Source organism: Mastacembelus armatus, chromosome 14 (assembly GCF_900324485.2).
Source record: "Mastacembelus armatus chromosome 14, fMasArm1.2, whole genome shotgun sequence".
In the NCBI taxonomy this organism is placed as follows: domain Eukaryota; kingdom Metazoa; phylum Chordata; class Actinopteri; order Synbranchiformes; family Mastacembelidae; genus Mastacembelus; species Mastacembelus armatus.
In genome coordinates, this window is record NC_046646.1 from 6,375,008 (window position 1) to 6,394,864 (window position 19,857).

A 19,857-nucleotide genomic window follows, 5' to 3' on the forward strand; every position below is an offset into this window, starting at 1 on the left:
TCAGCTGCTTGTATCCGCGATCTTGTCCTTTCGGTCATGACCCAGAGCTCATGACCATAGTCAACAATGTGCTAATATAATTTTCTGTGGTGTAAACATGATGTACCATGTAATCAGCTGAGACCTAGTTACTGACAGAGGCCTCTGTGGCAATAAAGCAAAACCCTATCAGACCTGAGAATTTTGACTTGGGTCCCAGATCACTGTTTCTCAGGACCCATTTAAATCTCTAGTCTGTCCTCAAATGTTTGAGTGAAGAAGAAAACACATTTAGGCAGCGTGACAGAACCTGGTTGACCTCAAGTTGGCTGAGTGTGATAGCTGGTGACAACTGTCAGTCAGTCAAATAAGGACAGCCCCACACAGGCCACTCTTTAGAGTAGCTTGAATTGAACAGCATCCACTATTGCCAAGTGACAATTTTAGGATGATAAATAAATAAATTGTCCTGTAAAATAAACGTAGGCCTTTAGCTGTGTTTAGACATGACTTTCAGTGAAACCCATGGAGAAAAAGTACATAAATTTCTGTAGATCCTGTTAGTCTCTTTCAAGATGAGGGTAGCATCAGATGACTGTGCACTTCCTGTGCAGCAGACACTCTCGCTCTTTCCATAAAAAAGAGTTAATTCATAGCTGCGGGGAGTTCCCCCTAGTATAAAGGACATGGAGGACCGATCTCACCACAACCCTTGAAACCCTCCCAGACAGAAATAGAGTGAGGCTGGCTGACGTTGGTAAATATTGACCTTCTGCTTCCCTTTACACTCCCTGGCCTGCTACTCTCAGCTCTCTGGTGGAAGATAAGCGAGCACATACACACTCTTGACAAAGACAAATCAACTTTCCTCTTTGCATTTTTTTTTGTCATGGTGTTTCCTGGAGATAATCTTTTTTTATGGCTGTTTAACTCGCTCCTCCTCATGTTCATTTGTGCTCTTGGGCTGTTTGTTCTGTTTTTTTGGCCTTTTGAATGTGAAAGTTTAATGACCACAGGAATGTTTTGCCCAGGCGTATCCATCTGTGGTTATTCTGGGATTGGTCTCCAGCCAGTGTCTACCTTGCCTCAGGGGGGATCCCCATAATGGCAGGATTTCCCAGGATTCCCCTACATATGCTGACACTGTACATCCCTTTTCCCTTCACCCCCATGCAGAGAGATGCAACACATGCACACATATAATAAACAGGGTTACTCACCATTCATCCTTACATCAGCTCGGAAAGTGAGTAGAAGAAGACAAACTTATGCCACTACCCTGGACTCACATGGCTCACACTCTGCCTTGTTTCCTTGGAGACCATAGCCGATCAGATATTGAGGGAAAACCGACCACAGATGAAAGAACAACCTTAAATATTTTCCCAAGCTCTACGTCTTGTGTCTCTGAGTTGTCAATGTTGGTTCTTTTTAGAACTGTAGCATATAAAAGGACAGATAACCAGGGTGAAAAAAACATATTACAGAAAACACGCATTGGATAGAACAAAACATGAAAGTAATACAGCAGTATAATACATCTTCACATTCTAGTGGAGCTACAGCTAGTGTGAGCTACTATAACAGGATTCAGGATATAGGATCTTCATTGAGCACATACTTTATCAGAAATACATGAGAAGAGAATGTTGTGTGTCTTCTTACACTTCAGCCCAACAAAGACTCTTTGTTTTAAGAAGCCAGTCACTAACAATTGCAACTGCGAACACAGGGTGAGTGTTTTTTTTCCACACAGCAGCAGGTCACAGTGAGTGGAGTTGGTTACCTTGCTGAGGAGATGAAGTTGTACAGCACGTCAGCACCTTGTTTTTTTTTTTAGACAGATTTTTGATGAACAACCACCATTAGTGCTTACCTGAGACGAATACATTTCCTGTTGCTGCTTCGTGATAAAGGTCATCCTGTGTTTCACCAGTTTGAATACTTTCAATGGGAACTAGCAGCAGGACCAGACTGTGAGCCTGTGTTGAGCCAGCTGTATTCCCAGACCTGCTTTGTATGTTGGTTCATTACTTACAAATTTAAGAGTAAGCACCGTGTAGTAGTATAATATCTACTGGGAAATTTAAAGTAATAAAACTATGTTTGATGTGTTGATTTTGTATCATCACTAACTTTATACAGCTCTGATAGTGTATTACGACAGTGAACATTGAGGCTGATCTAAAGAAGATAAACAGTAACTCTGGGTGAGCTTCATGCAACGGTCTCTGTGAATCCTTTATGCTTAAGCAACTTGAATTCTGTGTCAGCACTAAGTACGCTGGATATAAGTCTGTTGTGTAACTGTTGCAGGGAATAAGAAGAATCAAAGTGAAAGTAAAGAATTACCCTTTTATACAACTATCATGCCCACAATTTCTTTTCTCAAAACAGTTTTTTTTTTTTTTTTTTTGTTAAACCACAAGTCAGTTATAAATGTGCAGGTGAATGAAACTGTGCAATTCTCTGCAGCTACTACTTCAATTGTCCTTATCTCCCTCCCCTTGTTTATTAGTGCAAATGAAGGAAAACGTTGATACTAGTCATGTCAAACATTATAAATGCAAAATTGTACGTTCTCACAAAAGCTGTACACCCACCCTGTAATCCTTATTCAGTATGAAGTTATTTATACCCTAACAGTGTTTTGTCTAGACCAGTCGACATCAATAGAGTAAATGTAGTAACCCCTGCTGCTACAGAGTTGTTCAGGAATAATTACTCCATTAAGAGGCTAAAACATACCTTTTAGGCTCGTGTGCTAGAGGGACAATAGCTGCCTCAGATCTCAAGACTGCCATCGATTTTGTGTTCTTTTTAAAATTGATGGGTTCTGACACACACACACACTTACTGACAGAAGAACTGAAAAGGAAACCATGTTTTAACGAAATAGCTGCTTCATTAACTCGTCCATCAGTTGGACCTAATGGAGTCTCGAGTAGAGTTAAGCTAAGTCATAAGGGTGTGCTCCCTTGATGTGTGTCTGTTAGGTGAAATGCTGTTATAGTCACATTTTAGTCTATAGTGTATATCAGTTAAAAAGCTAAACATTAAAAATGAAAAGCAGATCAAGGGCAGCCTGTTTGCTGATTCCTGAGAGAATCTTAGGAAGAAGATTTGCCAACAAAGCAGCCAACAAAGCAAATCCTTAGACAGCTCTGGGACCCCAGCTCTTTCTCCTGCTTTCTCTGACTTGTGCTTTGTTCCCTAGTTGTTGACTGAAAAGTGTATCGTAGTGTGAATGACTGATGAAGCTTTACATCAAGACAAGTGAGCAGTGCAAATCCCATGTTGCCTACGTGTTTGGAAACACTAAAGAATTTGGGAAAGAGGACACACTACATCCATAGCTGTAACATGCAGGTGGAAAAGCCTTTCTGGACTCTAGATCAGTCCAGGTTTTATTTAAGTAGTAGTTGGAGTTTGAACCCCACCTTGTCAGTGACCATTTTCCCAGCCTGCAGAGTACTTCCTGCTTACAACCACCATTTCATTTTTGTGATGATTTATAACCTTTTATTTATCTAGAGCAAGGCAAGAATAATTGGTCTTTGTTAGCAACATCCTGCATTTCAGCATTAACACTCGATGCAGCTTTCACTGTTTATTTGAAGTGTAATTTGACACCGCAGGCTTATGTGTGAATTGGAAGTTGATACTGGAGTACCCACTTGGCATTTCAGCTGCTCAACATCACCACCATCTGATATTATGCCTTTTCTGTACTTGCGTGCTACTGTTACATTAGGGTTCACAGTTCACTATATAATTGTTGCTTATGCTCAAAGCTCACAGGAAACACTGGGCGGAAGTCTCAAAGTCGTCCTTCCTATCATATCATGTAAATATTTGTAATCCGTATCATTGTTCTGATCCGTAACTGAAGAGTGTACAATAAGTTGCCTACTAATTGAAATACTTCCCCAAACGACAAATCATCGGGTGGGGTTGTAGCTGGTAATAATAGATAGATAGTAACAATAATAATAAAATAAAATAAATATTTACTGTAGGTTCTAATGCAAATACCTACTACTGTGTTTCTCAGAATTAACTTTCAGTCCACAAGGGACAAGGCAATTGGGTGTTGTCATCACTTTGGCCTTCACATGAACTGCTAAGATAAACAAGGGTGCTTTTTTGCAGCTCTGAGGACAGACAATACAGCTACAGAATTATTCATTTGATTCATCCTAACTGTTTAACAGCAGTGGACAGCCACAGTGCACGAGCCGACCACCGTTCTGACTTATTCACTAACTGTACCTCCTCTGTTTGCGTTTGCCTTTTCTCCTCCACAGATGTTCATTGCAGACAAGGTGGAAGGTTCAAGCTGCACCCTTCACGAGTTCTCTATAACTGGTTCTACATATGCCCCTGAGGGTCAAATGTGAGTGTCTATCCAAATACCTCATTGCATGAGAACAATGTGTTTGTGCTTTTCAGTTTTTGCCAAAGCATTAGACATGATGTAATAGATAGTAAATAGATGTGGACAAGTGTAGAGTGGGCATCAGGTTTATAGTTGTGTGTTCATTTTGATCTCTGCTGTGTCAGAATAATTGATTTATTGTTTTTTTTTTGGTAAATATGTGTGTGTGTAGGAATATAGCTAGCAGGCTAGTCATTATGTAGGAGAAGGATTCCATCAGTTCATTGTGTATTTATGATGTTTGTTTCGCTGTTTGGTGAGTACAGCATTCTGACTCCGCATGAACCTGTTGATTTCATAACAGCAGAGTGTGGGTTATTGTGTGGGAGCTTCGCTAGCAACGGTTGCAGTTTCTGCTGGGAAGGGATCCATGGTTGTCATGTAGTCAGCACTGAACATGCACACACATTCACACACACACACACACGCACACACACACACACACACACACACACACACAAATATACACTGTTTACTACTGGACAACCACTGTTTCTTCAGTAAACTTTGGAATAATAAATAACTGAATGTCTTCCCCGCTCATAAATATTGATGAGGTTATTTTGTATTTTCCCTTTTTGCTGTTGTGAGTGATGTACAATATGTGTGTATGTTTTTACTTCCAGACTGAAAGGAGACAAGCCCATCCAGTGTGGAGACTATGATGGACTTTTGGAGTTGGCCACTGTGTGCTCTATGTGCAATGACTCTTCATTAGATTACAATGAGGTCATTTTATACACACACACACACACACACACACACACACACACACACACACACACTTGTTTCTGTTCCTTGTAGGTGACTTTACATTGACTTACAGTTATTGCCTATAGGGTTAGCCTTAGCCGACTTAGCCATCAACTCAGCCTCACCCTGACCAAAAACTAAAGCAAAATACAAAAAATCTCAAGGAACTTTACAAAAAACAAACAAAACATTCATACAAACCAAGGAAGGCTGAGTTCCCTCAATATGTGGTTAAAACACATTTCAGTCCCCACAAGTGTGAGTAACACTAGGTTTGCAAACAATGCACAAATTTTGATGCAAACATAAACACATACAGTATTGTGTAGGTCAGGTTTATTTGGAAATATTGACTTATACCATATATGCAATGGCCCTATGAAACATAACATTGAAATACATACATGTACAGATAGTGTTCTCCTTTGTTCTTGAGCTGAGCTAATTTTACTCTGCTGTACAGTCTTTTTCTCTGGTTTAGATTGTTTTTTCTCACCTCTGTGTTATCACCATGTTATCATGGTAACCGTGCTGAGGAGAAATGCCGGGGATATGGCACTTCTCAGCTCCCATGTCTCCTCCCTAGACTAACTGTTTCTGTTCTTGTAAATGGTCACTTTTGCCACCGGTTTTGTACATTTGAATATAGAGTCTGAGTGTGAAATCAAAGTGTGTGTGGGTTAAACAAAGTAAGAGAGAGGGGCACAGGAGCTGAGTGCTGGTGGAGAGCGAGGTTTTTTATCACTGTCTATGCGCAGTCAAACAAACAAATGACGTGTGGTATGCCATTACTGCCTCAGCTCACCTACGTCACTTCCCAGCTGGCAAGGGCACGCATTTAAACCTTTTTGCTGTATGACTTAAAGTCGTTAAAAATGAATCTTAATTTAATGACTTAAAGCTTAATTGCTCTTAAAATCTTTATTGTATCACTTGGATTTTACAATATAACTTGTAAATCTTAGAAACAGTTCAGTAGCATGTTTTCATGTATTTATGTTATATTGCAGGCCAAAGGGATTTATGAGAAGGTGGGTGAAGCCACAGAGACAGCTCTCACTACCTTGGTGGAGAAGATGAACGTCTTCAAGACCGACCTATCTGGACTCACGAAGGTGGAACGTGCTGGGGCCTGCAACTTGGTATGCTGAGTGTGTGAGTGTGTGAGTGTGTGAGTGTGTGAGTGTGTGAGTGTGTGAGTGTGTGAGTGTGTGAGTGTGTGAGTGTGTGAGTGTGTGAGTGTGTGAGTGTGTGAGTGTGTGAGTGTTTTTTGTTAGGGAGTACTACTGCATTTGTGGAGTGGTTGTATGAAGCGACTACAAGTTTGAAAATTCCCAAACTGTGAGGGTGTGGAGTTAGAGCCTGGTCCTCATCTGTGGCTAAAGGTTTGAGCTTACATTAGCCACTATTATCATAACACATCCAAATCTCCAACTGAACTATCAGCAGTTAAGTTGGATTGTGGGTAATGTGTAAGTCACTATGGTATTAATGTTAATTTGTTCATTCAGCTGCAGTACAGGAGCTGACGTAATGATCTAGTGTACCCCTTCTTATACATATTTGTGCAAGATGATATTTAACGTTGAAGCATTGTTGGTGGCTCTTATCCAGAGTTACTTAGAATGAGTCAGCTCAGAGTTCAGTGTCTTACTCAAAGACGCAGGGTTACTGATACACACATATGTTTGACTTCAGGGTGTGAACATGTGATTGTTTGCTTATAAGTGTCATTCAAAAGAATATTTGAAATGTAATTTGCCACTTAAACCTGTCTGCTACACTATTAGCAATTTGACTTTAGTTCAGATTTGCAGAAAGCTGCCTGCACTTTTTCACTGAAGTGCTTGTCCTCCTTTAAAAGATGTCAGCTCCATGTGGAAAGTGTTGTATGACCTGTATATGAGAGTAGTGGTGTCAGAACAGCCAAAGAGATCATAAAGCTGATGGTGTTTCAGTGCTGAGGGGCCCAGTTCGTTGTAGTCGGTACACCTCCACAGTTTTTTCGCTCCACTCCAGGTAAAGGTCACTCTGTTTTTCTCACCTTTAGGAAGAACAAAGTTTGTCAGAAAAAAAGCCTTTGGGGTTGCAGATGAGCTCAGCCTTGTAGTGACAGATCACTCACTGAATGCTTTCTGGTTTTAATTCAAACTTCTGAAACCAGCTTCGCATGCCATGCCAACATACTGTTTGATGGAGAAGAGAAGTTTGTCACGTTGACAGATTTCAGGACATCCGTGAGCTGTTTACAGTCCCTTGACAGGGCTTGGGTAAATCAAAGCTGTCTGGCTAGGCATGAAGCATTATCAGTGTGAACCTTTCAGCACAGATTGTGAACTAGAGGGACACCTAATGGCAGAACAAGATTTGACACTGAATGCAAATAATACTGGAGGGAACAGGGATGTTTTTTAGGCTGAATTTTGTCATCATGTGCTATTGTCAGGCATCTGGCATGCACCACGAAGTGGTTGAAAGCTTGGTCTAAAACATGATCAGCTGTCAGTAGTTCAGCCAAATCTCTGTCACGCACCAGCCACTGAATTCAGCTCAGTCTCCTCTTTGTCCCTTTCTTCTTCTTTGTTCCTGTCATTTCTTCTCTTTCCTCACCCTTTCTCAACCATCAGATGATCAGGCAGCTGATGAAGAAGGAGTTCACCCTGGAGTTCTCTCGAGACCGCAAGTCCATGTCTGTCTACTGCACCCCTGTCAAACCGGGCTCCCAGAGCAAGATGTTCATCAAGGCATGAATGATTAGTACATGCAAATCCACAGAGACGTACTTGTCATCACTTCCATTTGAACTCCATTTCCACCATTGTTTCATTTCTTCTGACACACCAATTATCTGTTCACTCAGGGTGCTCCAGAGAGTGTGATTGAGCGGTGTCAGTACCTACGGGTGGGAACAGGGAAGGTGACATTGACACCACCCTTGCGTGACCAGATAATGTCGAAGATCAGAGACTGGGGGACGGGCAGGGACACTCTGCGCTGCCTGGCTCTGGCCACACACGACACCCCACCAAGCAAACAGGACATGGACTTAGAGAATTCCAGCAAGTTTGCAGAGTATGAGGTAGACCACCTTGTTAATATTCGATGTTTGGATTAGGATTCCATTTGTTCACGTATGCTTGTAATTCAGTCTTCCTTCTGTAAGCAGTGACTAACATTTTCTGGATTTATAGGATCAGATAGACATTTTGGGAAACAGTCTTATTTGCTTTCTTGGCATGAGTTAGGTGAGAAGGTTGATACCACTTTCATGACTCTACAATAAATCTGAAGCTGCAGCAGCAAATACGAAAAAGCATAAAAAGTGGAAACACTGAGAAACAGCTCTCCTTATTCTGTCCAATGCTAAAAACAAAACTGTTTTGCTGCTTCAGAGCCGGGGCGACTTACCGTAATTGGGGGAAACATAATTTCTACTCTGTACCAGGAAATTCTGAGTCCAGTCATCACTTTGTGATTTGAAGCTCAAAGCACAACTGGGTTATGCAGCGTGACAGTGTTCTAAGGCATAAGAACAAATCACTCCACTGCAAGCGAAATGTTTTTCTCACTTTTTAGGAAGAACAAAGTTTGTGAGAAAAAAAATGTTTTGGGGTCCCAGATGAGATGAAGCAGAAACTGGCAGTAGTCTGTTGGATGTTTTCAATGGCAGTACAAGAATAGAAAAACAATAGATTGTGGCAAAACCCATCTAAGTAGAACTGGAGTAAGGTTCTGTTTTCACATACAGTTCCCCCTGTTTTTTCTTTTTCTCTTTTCAGGTAGGTCTCACATTTGTTGGCTGTGTGGGCATGCTCGACCCACCCAGGAAGGAGGTGATCGGTTCAGTGAAACTGTGCAATGAGGCAGGCATACGGGTTATCATGATCACCGGAGACAACAAGGGCACAGCCGTGGCCATCTGCAGGCGAATCGGCATCTTCGGGGAGGATGAGGATGTGACAGGAATGGCCTACACAGGCCGCGAGTTTGATGATCTCCCACCTGAGGCGCAGAGAGAAGCCGTCAAACGAGCACGGTGCTTTGCTCGGGTCGAGCCAGCTCACAAGTCCAAGATTGTCGGATACCTGCAGTCATTTGATGAGATTACTGCCATGGTGAGGAGAGAAGATGATAAAATTGCTAAACCTGCTGCTCTAATGACTCCTACTGGCACTGGCACCCACTCACTTGATTTGTTGAGGATGCATGAGAAGGGACCAGTGAGGCATGACATGATTCAGGTCTCTCTGAGGCTGCTCTCTGAGACAGTACTATCGAAAGCTGTCATCTCTGGCCTGCTCTGCTGCTTTCTCTCTGTCAGAGGAGGGGTTGATCTGAGGGGAAGAGGGGAGGTAGAAAACAATATCACCATTTGCCTGTCAGACTGCCTTCACCATTCAGATCACTATAAAGCTGCTTTAGGCCGTGCTATGACTATAAATATCTAATTTGCTCAGCTTTAGCTGAATCCCTTCTGGATCTGAAATGATAATGAGATTTTGCATAATGAGATAGAAGTTCCTTTTCAATCATCGTTAGTTTGCTTAATATGTTTAATACACCACATGACACTGATTTATAGGAGAGCCTAAGAAACTATTTGAGCTTTTATTTTTTCCAAAAGCTTTGCCCAACTTTCTGATTGTGAAAATCTTCTTTTCTTTGAAACTAGGTATTGTCCCCAAAATATTATTAATGTTGTGGCCTTGAAAAACTATTTTTGAAAGAAGATTTGTCTGATGTTTTTTATGCTAATATGAATTCTGTTTTTTACTAAACATAAATTCTATTATATTGTTGAGTGTCATATTTTATCACATAATAATACAAGTCCTCTCTTCTTGTCCCAGACCGGAGATGGTGTGAATGATGCCCCAGCCCTGAAGAAAGCAGAGATTGGCATTGCCATGGGCTCTGGAACTGCAGTGGCTAAGTCAGCGTCTGAGATGGTGCTGTCTGATGATAACTTCTCCACCATAGTGGCTGCTGTGGAGGAAGGCAGAGCTATCTACAACAACATGAAGCAGTTCATCAGATACCTCATCTCCTCAAATGTGGGAGAAGTTGTCTGGTGAGGAACAGACACACACTGAGATGTAGCTACATACCATGTGGGAGCATCTTCCCCTGCAGTGGTTCTCGGCTGATGGCTGTGTGTCTTTTCTCTGTCCATCTGCAGCATCTTCCTGACAGCTATCCTGGGTCTCCCTGAGGCTTTGATTCCAGTACAGCTGCTCTGGGTTAATCTAGTAACGGATGGCCTGCCTGCCACTGCCCTGGGCTTCAACCCCCCAGACCTGGACATCATGGACAAACCTCCCCGTAACCCAAAGGAGCCTCTCATCTCTGGCTGGCTCTTTTTTAGATACCTGGCCATTGGAGGTAGGATTAGTAATTGGAACTGAGACTACACAAGGTTAGCTGAGTGAGAGATGGACTATGATTCCTGTTGCAGAGAAGCCCTCTTATTCTGGAGATGGACATAACTAGCATGTATGAACTTCATGCTACTTTCCATCAAAACATCCCAGATAGTAGATTATTATCAGCTGTTCAGGAGATTTAAAAAAAAAAAACAACACACGGCAGACCTGTCTGTGAACACTTGATGTGTTTTCCAAACATAGCCTTCAGTCTGCACTTACATGAGCTAAACACACAGTGATAGTGAAAGATACCTTTCTTTAAAACATTTCATTTTTTTGGAAAACTACTTTGTTAAAATCCAAAGAGCATTATGTCAATAGCTACTTATGCTACTTATCTAAGCTAACAGGAAAGATTCCCTGTGGGGATATTGAGCATTTTCCATAAGCGTGCGTGCGTGCGTGTGTGTGTGTGTACACCACATGACATTTCTACCCATCTTTAGTACATGATGGAACTAGGACGATATGATCTGTCCAGCGTGTAACAGTAACAATTAATTATTAAAAGACTTTTATCTAAGATTATTTGTGACAAGTGTGAAACAGCATCATATGTCTCTGTCTGTATTTCCTGCAGGGTATGTGGGTCTTGGAACAGTGAGTGCTGCCACATGGTGGTACTTGTTTGATGAAGAAGGACCACAAGTGACTTTCTATCAGCTGGTAGGTTGTAAAACGTTCTGCTTAGTCTGTTGTCTTTTGTTTGCTATAGCACAGCACAGGCTTCAGAGTGTATAGGTTTCATTACTGTTATCTTTTAATATGCACCAAACTTCATCTTTCCCACTCTTGGATACAGTGATGTCTGGTGATCCCAGCAGTGTACATAAATAGAAAGGGAAGTAAGACCCATGCGGTTTGATTGCACGCAGGGTGGGAGCGAGGCCAAGGTGCTGCAGCTGTTCCTCCATCAGATCTGAGCTCCATCAAACCAGCTCACAGGGGTCCTGCTGACACACACAGGCACAGACACATACACACAGTAACTCCTGCCTGTCTCACTCCACAGAGGCACTTCATGCAGTGTACTGAGGATAACCCCATGTTCCAGGGAATAGACTGTGAGGTGTTTGAATCACGCTACCCCACAACCATGGCCCTGTCCGTGCTGGTCACCATCGAAATGTTCAATGCACTCAACAGGTCAGTCATCTTCTGTTGTGACATCGGGGAAAATGCTCCTTAAATGTCACAGCTGTCAGATATTTATGAAAAAGAAGAGACACTCATGCAACAAAACAGTGCTCCCCTTGAGAAGCTTCACATGGATAGCTGCATACTTTCCATGCCGGAAAAGTACATCCATCGCAAACATCAACCGCTCCATCCACTGAAGGACTTCATGTTACTGTTACTGTGATAATTTTTTATTAATCCTGCATTTGGTGAATGTGGCACAGGAATCGGGCTTAGCCACACATCTTAAGAAATGGAATAATGCTTTTTGGGGAGTCAGAAAATAAAAGGAACAGTGGTATGAAGGGAAAACTCCCTGTGTTTTTGCCAGGATTGCTCATGGAGCAAGTCTGTCAGTAGCTCCTTACTGAAACAAATGCTAGCGTCTCATTTAGGAAAGAATCTGAGGAAGGGAAGGTTAAAATAAAAGGTTGCCTAACCAATTAAAGTGCATCTTATCCAAAACTAAAAGGGGTCACATGTTTATGTGGTTTCTAGCACCCATCTAAAGACTGAGAGTTGTTATGATATGTTTGTTACAATCAGTTCTTTGCAAATGCACTGTGGGCAACTAATGAAATTTTAAAGTCTGTCAGCTTGCCAGAATATTACTCATTTCATCTTTGCAACATGATAGAATAACTCTGTTTAAGGACTTCATATCAAGCTGAGTATTCTGTTTGTTGAACCTGTTTTGATTGATTGAAACGTCTCTGCTCCAGTTTGTCTGAGAACCAGTCCCTGGTCAGGATGCCACCCTGGGTCAATATTTGGCTGCTGGGAGCAATCATCCTCTCCCTCTCCCTGCACTTCTTAATCCTCTACGTTGAGCCTCTGCCAGTGAGTAAACAGAGCAGTGTTTTTGGGTTATGGGGGTGGATTCTGTCACTGTCACTGTTGATATATGGAGAAATGTGAAAATGCATATTGATAAGATTCATACATATCATGGTTTAAATGATAGTCTTTCTTAAAGAGCATTTTTACTGACCACGTTAATTTTATCCAATGGGGAAAATACCTTAGAAAAAGGATGTTGAGTTCTGGAAGCTCCACACACTGCAGCTTGAGAAAACACATACAAGTGCTGAAGGGCTTCTTGACTAATTGCACATCACATGCACAGCATTTAGAAAAAACTCTGCACCCTGAGAGAACACAACCAAATAAGGAAACATTACAAGTCACACAAAACATGAGTTTCAAAGGCTGAATACAGATGTCCAGACTTGCAGTCTCTGACTTAACAGGCACATACCTGCGAAGTTCTGTCGAAATCTACTAGTAATTCCACAAGAGCCCTCGAGCAAACTTTCTGAGAGTCTGCCTGGGGTGAAGACTACATCTTTACTTGGAAAATTACCCAGAGCGTAGTGAATGTCATGATAGAAAATAATAAATAGATCAAAAATAATATGCACTGTATAGATTTTTTTCTTTTTTAAGACAATTACCTTTTTCATTTTTGATGTAGGAGTTTATTGATGTAGTAATACTGCACATCCAGAATAGGTCGCATAATTTAGACTTGACATAACCTGCACAATTGTGAAGAAGAATATTTTGAAATGAGTCATGGTATCAGAGATTTCAGTTCATCACAATGGAAACACACAAGTTTGAAGAACACATCATCCTGGCATAGATTTGCTGTGAGGGCTTCATGTGTCATATAAAAAATGGTGCATTATATTTAAGTGTCCCCTGGAAACATATGTTGATTTGTAATTCAGGGCAGCCACATTATTTCTCTGTTTGGTTGTGTTTCTATCTTTGCTATTACTGACTTTGTTGCATTATTTTTTCTATAGGCTGCCAGGTTTTAAAAATGTTTTCTTTTTTTCTTCTTTGTGCTCGTTTTAAGAAGTTGAAGTTAATCTTCCAAGTCTATCATAGACATGGCTTTATTTAAGTGTCTGCCATCTGATGCATTATTGGAAAAAGCATCTGATTTTTCTTTTTTATTTGTTCTGTCCTTTAGTTGATCTTTCAGGTGACCCCTCTCCACTGGTCCCAGTGGATTGTGGTCTTGAAAATTTCCATCCCAGTGATCCTCCTGGATGAAACCCTGAAATATATCTCCAGAAACCATCTAGAAGGTATGTGGAGACTTTTTTGTTCTGTTTAGTGAATCAACCCATGAAAAAAAAACAAAACATTTTTGTCTGAATTTTTTAAAGTTGGTTAAGTTTATTAAAATCAGTGAATGTTTGGGATTTTACTAACAACTCTCTTGCTCTTTTTTTCTCTTCTGAATTTCTTATTCAGCCTAAATTCTTTTAATCTCACCTTCTGTGAAAAGGTACTAATTTCCAACCTCTTCACACCTTCCCTCTCCAGAAGAAACTCATAGCTGTAGACAGATCGCACTTTTTACTAGGTTTCTTAATTTCTGTTTTTTTTTCCCCCCTCCACCTGGCAGGTGATGATGAGAAGAAGTATCGGAGGAGATGGCAGCTGAACTGACACCTCTCCCTCAACACGCACACACAGTCTGACACATGCCTACCCTCTTCCCTTTAAGAGCTAGGAACCTATTCTCTCCCGTGTCCTCATTCCCCAGTCCTGCATGTCCAACAAACCACCACTAGAAATGAGCAGGGCTTGCTTCAGAACGAGTGTGCAAGGATGAGAGAGTGTATTTTCCTGTGGACATGGCTTCGTGTGAGTCTCTGAGTAGATGAACTGTGTGTGTGTGTGTGTGTTAGGCCAATGCAGGCCTGTCTTTATAGTTGCAAGAGCGAAAAACAGCTGCAGGAAAAAAGATAAAACTGCCCAGGGCTCTGCTTTTAAGGATTTCTGTTCATAGGTTTTTGTTTTGTTTTTTTTTTTACTGTACAGTTCAAACTTAGTGGTGCAGTAACTGAACTTTGGGGGAGGGAAAGAAAGGGAGGACAGGGGAAAAAAGGTACAGTCATACTGAATGGGAGGGGAGAGGGTGGGTTTGAAATCAGCACAGAGACAAGAAGAGAGACAGAGAGATAAAGCCCTGCAGTCGAGAAGAAACACTGGCAAAAGAAGAGCATCAGCAAGAATATGTAAGGTGAAAAGGGCCACCTGTCCAGGTGGCATGTGCTGTACGTACAATGTGTGCCCACAACAGCATTAACTCAAGGTACTGCCTCTGCGTCTGCCGTCCACACTACTGGTAGATTGTTCCAGCTGGCTCTGCAGTAGCACAACACAGTCATATTCCTGACCAGTGTCACAGCCTTGCCCCCTCAATGCTCTTCATCTTAGCACCTTCACACTCTTGTAGTTTGCCCTCCTTTTGCCTGTCTTGCTTTCTCTCTCTCTGTCTCTCTTCCTTGCTCTCCGTTGAGGAGGCAGCTGTGGGGCCCCGGGGTCATGACATTATCGGGCTCTGGAGTTGGGGTGTGGAGATGTTGCTCCACCTAGAGGTGTGAATAGCTTTACGCTGCTTGGCCGCTTCCTTTTGGCTCTTCGTTCATGGAGCTGAGGTCAGCTCACAGACTTGGCAAAAACAAGAAACAAAGTAAAAATGTCAAACAGCAACCAAACCAGCATATCAGTAGTGTAGACATCAGCCAGTCCAGCCAGCTGCTGCTGTTTAACCTCCACCTACTGTGCCGAGTTTTGGTCACATAGCTGAATTAAAGTTAGATCTGAATGAGGATGATGCTCAGCGTAATTTTGCGCAAAAAACTGTCCTGGAGCACTATATTGTTGATCTAACTATCTCTAACCCTGCACCAGCGCTAACGTGTGGGCATGTGTGCATAGCCTTACTTGAATTGATTCCCCAAATTTGACAGGATAAGATTTTCAGTCATTAAATTGCACAGAAGATTTAGTTAAAGTAAGTTAAGGAATGGCAAGTCAACTGCTTGATTGTCCCATTTGGTTATGGATTATTTATATATTAAGCACATCATCATGCCTTATACAGCCCACTGCACCGCCACGTTGAATACGTGGCCCAAATGAATGTGTTTCTGCTAGCTTTTAATTACCCTTTCAGCCGACATCACTCTCTGTCATATGTGGCCTAACAGTGAGATTCACTCTGATCACCTTAGGTCTTACATACTCTGAATGTCCACCTGTTCTGAGGCATGTTTCAACATGTTTAAACTGATAGGAAACTCTTTGTGTTGTGCTTTGTGCGCTGCTCCCTCAGCTCCTCCTGCTCTCTCAGTGCTTTAGCAACTCTTTTGGGTATTGTTTTATAATGACTAAATAACAATCTATTTGAGTGAATGAACCCCCCGGGGTTTGGTTTTGTCTTAAAAATGGGTTTTGTGTTGGGCCCTGGTGCTCTGTGGACTAGGTCACGGGTCTGTTATTGAGTGCACATTCAAAAAACAACTTTGTTAAGCTGCTGGATCAAAAACAGGAAAAGGATCTTCACACTGTATCAAATGCTTCTAATGACTTTAATAAACATTTATACAATAAACATTTTGATCCCAGAGATCTTTGAGGTAGAGCTGGAAAGATTGGTCAGTTGAAAAATAATATGCATCAAATATCAAATATTGATTGACCCCGGTTCATATAATGACATATGATGTCATTTTGTGCTCATAGATATTTTCACTGTTCACTGTCAGATGTTTTATAGACTGAATAATGAAATCATTGAAACAATAAACAATGATAAATAATTGTTGCAACCCTACTTCACTACAACTTCTGCCTGATGCAGATCTGTTTTTCTTAATTAACTGAGCTTGACACAGTGTGCAGATCTTTATTTTTTTTCCTCCCTTTTTCTTGCTTCCAGACCTAATTTCAACCAGCAGGACTGACTTCCACAGTGTGACATTTAGTGTGGGTTAGACTGTAGAAGCAAATCCCTCCTTAAACTTTTCAACAGTAGTGTGTTGTTGTTCATCTATCATCTATTTTGGTTCTTGATGATTTTTTTTTTTCTTTCATACCCAACGGGATAACTAGCCAAACTTAGATGGCATGACATCATCGATTCCAGATGTTTCCAGTTGCACATGCTCTCTGGGGTTGCTCTTGGAAATGGAGGAAGTTACTTGAGTAGGCATTGCTGATTATGATTAAGAGGGAAGTACACTAAAAATGAATAACAACTCATAACTAGAAACAAGTAACCTGATACTGAATGCTTTAAACATCACAGATGACCTATAATAGCACAAGGTGATTTAAGGGCAGACATTTCCTTTAACATTTTCCCAGAAACTGGATTTTGTTTACATTTGACATTAAACAGCCTTTATGATGAGTGAACTATTTTTTTTTTTTTTTTTTTTTTTTTTTTACCACCATGAGAATGTGGCACCTCCACACCACCAGACCACCTGTCCCTGTCCCAGGCATCCATGGCCCTGTAACATGCTGGCATTCTGGCCACCAGGCACTATAGGTCTGTATAGCCTTGATATTTACTACTGAATCCTCAACTCTGTACAGAAGATGAGAATATGATTGCATGGAACCTTGTTACTGTAATAATAACCTATACAGTATATAATATTTAATTTTTTGATAACTTACATCAATGAAATCTATTTACCAACAACAGACAGACTTATGAGATTTTTTTTAAATTTTACTTTTGAGCACATGATATCTAAAGAACTTTTTGTTTGTTTGTTTTTTGTAGAACAGAAAGGTTGTTTCTTCATTGTTCCTGTTTGGTTTTCACAGTTGCTGGGGTTTAGTGTCTTTTACTGTAGGGAAAAGAATATGACATTATTATGTTAAAGATAGACAAGAATCATGCTTATGCTAATTAAAGACGATCATGCTGATCATTTCAGTGGTAGTTATCCAGTATGGGAATGTTCAAGGATTTGTGAATGAATTGTGTCTGGTTTACACTGAGTGATAAGCAATGATGAATCCTGGGTTATGAAGTTTTATGACTGTACATTGAAGGGATTGGTGTGAATGCAGGCTCTAGAGACAGAGACAATCCTTTTGGGTCTTAGTTTTGAGATGTTGCTTAACTCTTCCACCATGGTACTGAAGGTCTGCTACCATCTGTTAAACCATACCCTCCCTTACTAACAACAAGGGTGTGATCAGGTATATATATCATTAACATCAGACCAACAGTTCCCTTTTTTCTTTATCCATATAGACAAGTTAATAGTCTCTAGAGCCTGAGTTCTACCAATGAGAAATTAAAAGGATTCTCTGTATTGCCTTGTTAATATTAATTGTGGACACATAATTTTATAAATGACCAAGATGTGGAAATAAAGATTATTTATCTTGTTATTTATTCATAGTTTGTGTTTTTATATATCATCGTTTCTTCTCTCTTTGGACAGTTATGCTGGAACTAAGTTCAAGCAAACAAATAGCCACAGTGAAAAGTGTTGATACTGGGGTGTTGTGCATTATCCGAATAACTGGCAAAGTTTTTCTTTTAAAAAAAAAATTAAAAAAAAGACAAATCCTTCAGAATTACTTGCATATGTATAAATGTGTCCTTTAATATGACCAGATATTCATTTCAGTTCCAATTATGAACGAACAAACAAATAGTTTTAACTAATATACACACAGTCATTGTTCTTGTCCATGTTGGCTATATCATTCAAAACAACCTTGAACAACAGTTGTTGTTTTCACAAGAAAAATCTTCTGATACGAGCCGCACCTCAAAAAGAGACCTCAGAAGACTCAGGATGAAGATTTGCTAAAGTCAAGCTAAGAGAAGCCACGTTTCTCACAACCCAGTCACATCCCACAGCCTAACCCAACAGAAATCCTGTGAAATGACCTCAGGGAGTCGCTCACACTAGACATGCTGAGAATGTATCTAAGCTGAAACAGCTGTGAGGAAGAACGGTCCAAAAGTCCTCTTGACCATTGTAAACATTAGAAAATGTGTTTGACATTTCCTCGGGTTCATTAATTCTACCTGCAATGTGAATATTTAATAGGTATGTTCAATAAAGACGTGAAAGATTATGATTGTATGTTATTAGATTAAGCTCATTGTGTTGTCTATACTTGTCACAGTTCAAATCAGATGACATTTTATGACCAATTAATGCAGAAAACCAGGGAACTCCCAAGGACTCATCCACTTTTCTTGCCACTGTGAGATGACACTACAGTGTCTCTACTGCACTGGGGGTGAGCGGAAATAAGTGATAATAGAAATAGGGGTTACATCCTCTTTGCTAAACAGTAAGTAAAACAGGTATTGTGTTCTCAACTATACATGACAGAGCTCACTCATCCAAAAAAGAGATTTGCACACTGCACTGACAGCTCCAAGTCAAATAATTTGATGAAGCACCATTTAATCTAACAAAAATCTCCATTTATTGTACCGTGATTGTCTAAAAGCCTCGCACCCATCATTTGGGCATCTTTATGACTGAATGAAATTTACTCTCAGGCTGGGCCAATCAGGGCAGAGCTGGACAACACTGACACTCCTATAGGGGACAAAATACACTTATCAGTCATAAGTTTGAACACACTTCCCCATTTAATTCAGTGGGTAAGTATGTTCAAACTTTAGACTGGTACTGTATGTCCTTTCCATTAGTGGAGGCAGAAATAGAGAAAAGATTTTAAAGAATAAAATACAAAAAAATAAGACTATATTAATTGTCCAAAGGGGTTAATGGCAAAACACTGCATAAACTATTATGCACTACTTTAACATTTAACCCATTATTTATTACATAAACATATAAATATTCCCTGTCTTTCTTAGTAAACTTTGTACTAGGAATTTATCCCTCACATGAAATAAAACCAACAAGCAACATAATATTAGCAGCAATTTATATTAATACTAAATTTCTAGCCCATCAACAAAGTCACACACTGGTGTAAAAGGCAACAAAAACTGCCTGTTCCAGAAAGGAGGCGGCACAATCCAGCCAATTACTAGTTAAATTAAGAGACCTGCAAATATTTAATTATGTTAAACAACACGGATTTTACAGCTAATTTTTAAACACATTTTTGGACATTACCTTGGTGAACGGGGCTCATGTCCAACAGGTCACACAGGACAATCTTCAGTACAATGTAGTAAGAAAAGACTGAGCTAACTGTCCGTATAGATGCATTAAAATGCTGAATAGTCTATAAATATCAAAACTAAACTGA

At 40.5% G+C, this 19,857-nt stretch overlaps 1 protein-coding gene across 1 annotated transcript in view; it reads left to right on the forward strand.

Annotated features, from left to right (window-relative positions):
- atp2a3 (ATPase sarcoplasmic/endoplasmic reticulum Ca2+ transporting 3) overlaps positions 1 to 18,001 on the forward strand; it is a 41,385-nt gene extending 23,384 nt beyond the window's left edge. The window contains exons 9-21 of the mRNA XM_026327801.2: positions 4,287 to 4,375; positions 5,044 to 5,146; positions 6,181 to 6,312; positions 7,798 to 7,914; positions 8,031 to 8,249; positions 8,950 to 9,285; positions 10,021 to 10,241; positions 10,350 to 10,552; positions 11,177 to 11,262; positions 11,609 to 11,742; positions 12,498 to 12,615; positions 13,757 to 13,874; positions 14,198 to 18,001. Of these exons, the coding sequence (XP_026183586.1) occupies positions 4,287 to 4,375; positions 5,044 to 5,146; positions 6,181 to 6,312; positions 7,798 to 7,914; positions 8,031 to 8,249; positions 8,950 to 9,285; positions 10,021 to 10,241; positions 10,350 to 10,552; positions 11,177 to 11,262; positions 11,609 to 11,742; positions 12,498 to 12,615; positions 13,757 to 13,874; positions 14,198 to 14,241 (1,920 nt within the window). The 3' untranslated portion in view covers positions 14,242 to 18,001. The remainder of the gene's footprint in view (positions 1 to 4,286; positions 4,376 to 5,043; positions 5,147 to 6,180; positions 6,313 to 7,797; positions 7,915 to 8,030; positions 8,250 to 8,949; positions 9,286 to 10,020; positions 10,242 to 10,349; positions 10,553 to 11,176; positions 11,263 to 11,608; positions 11,743 to 12,497; positions 12,616 to 13,756; positions 13,875 to 14,197) is intronic.
- Positions 18,002 to 19,857: the final 1,856 nt, after the last annotated feature.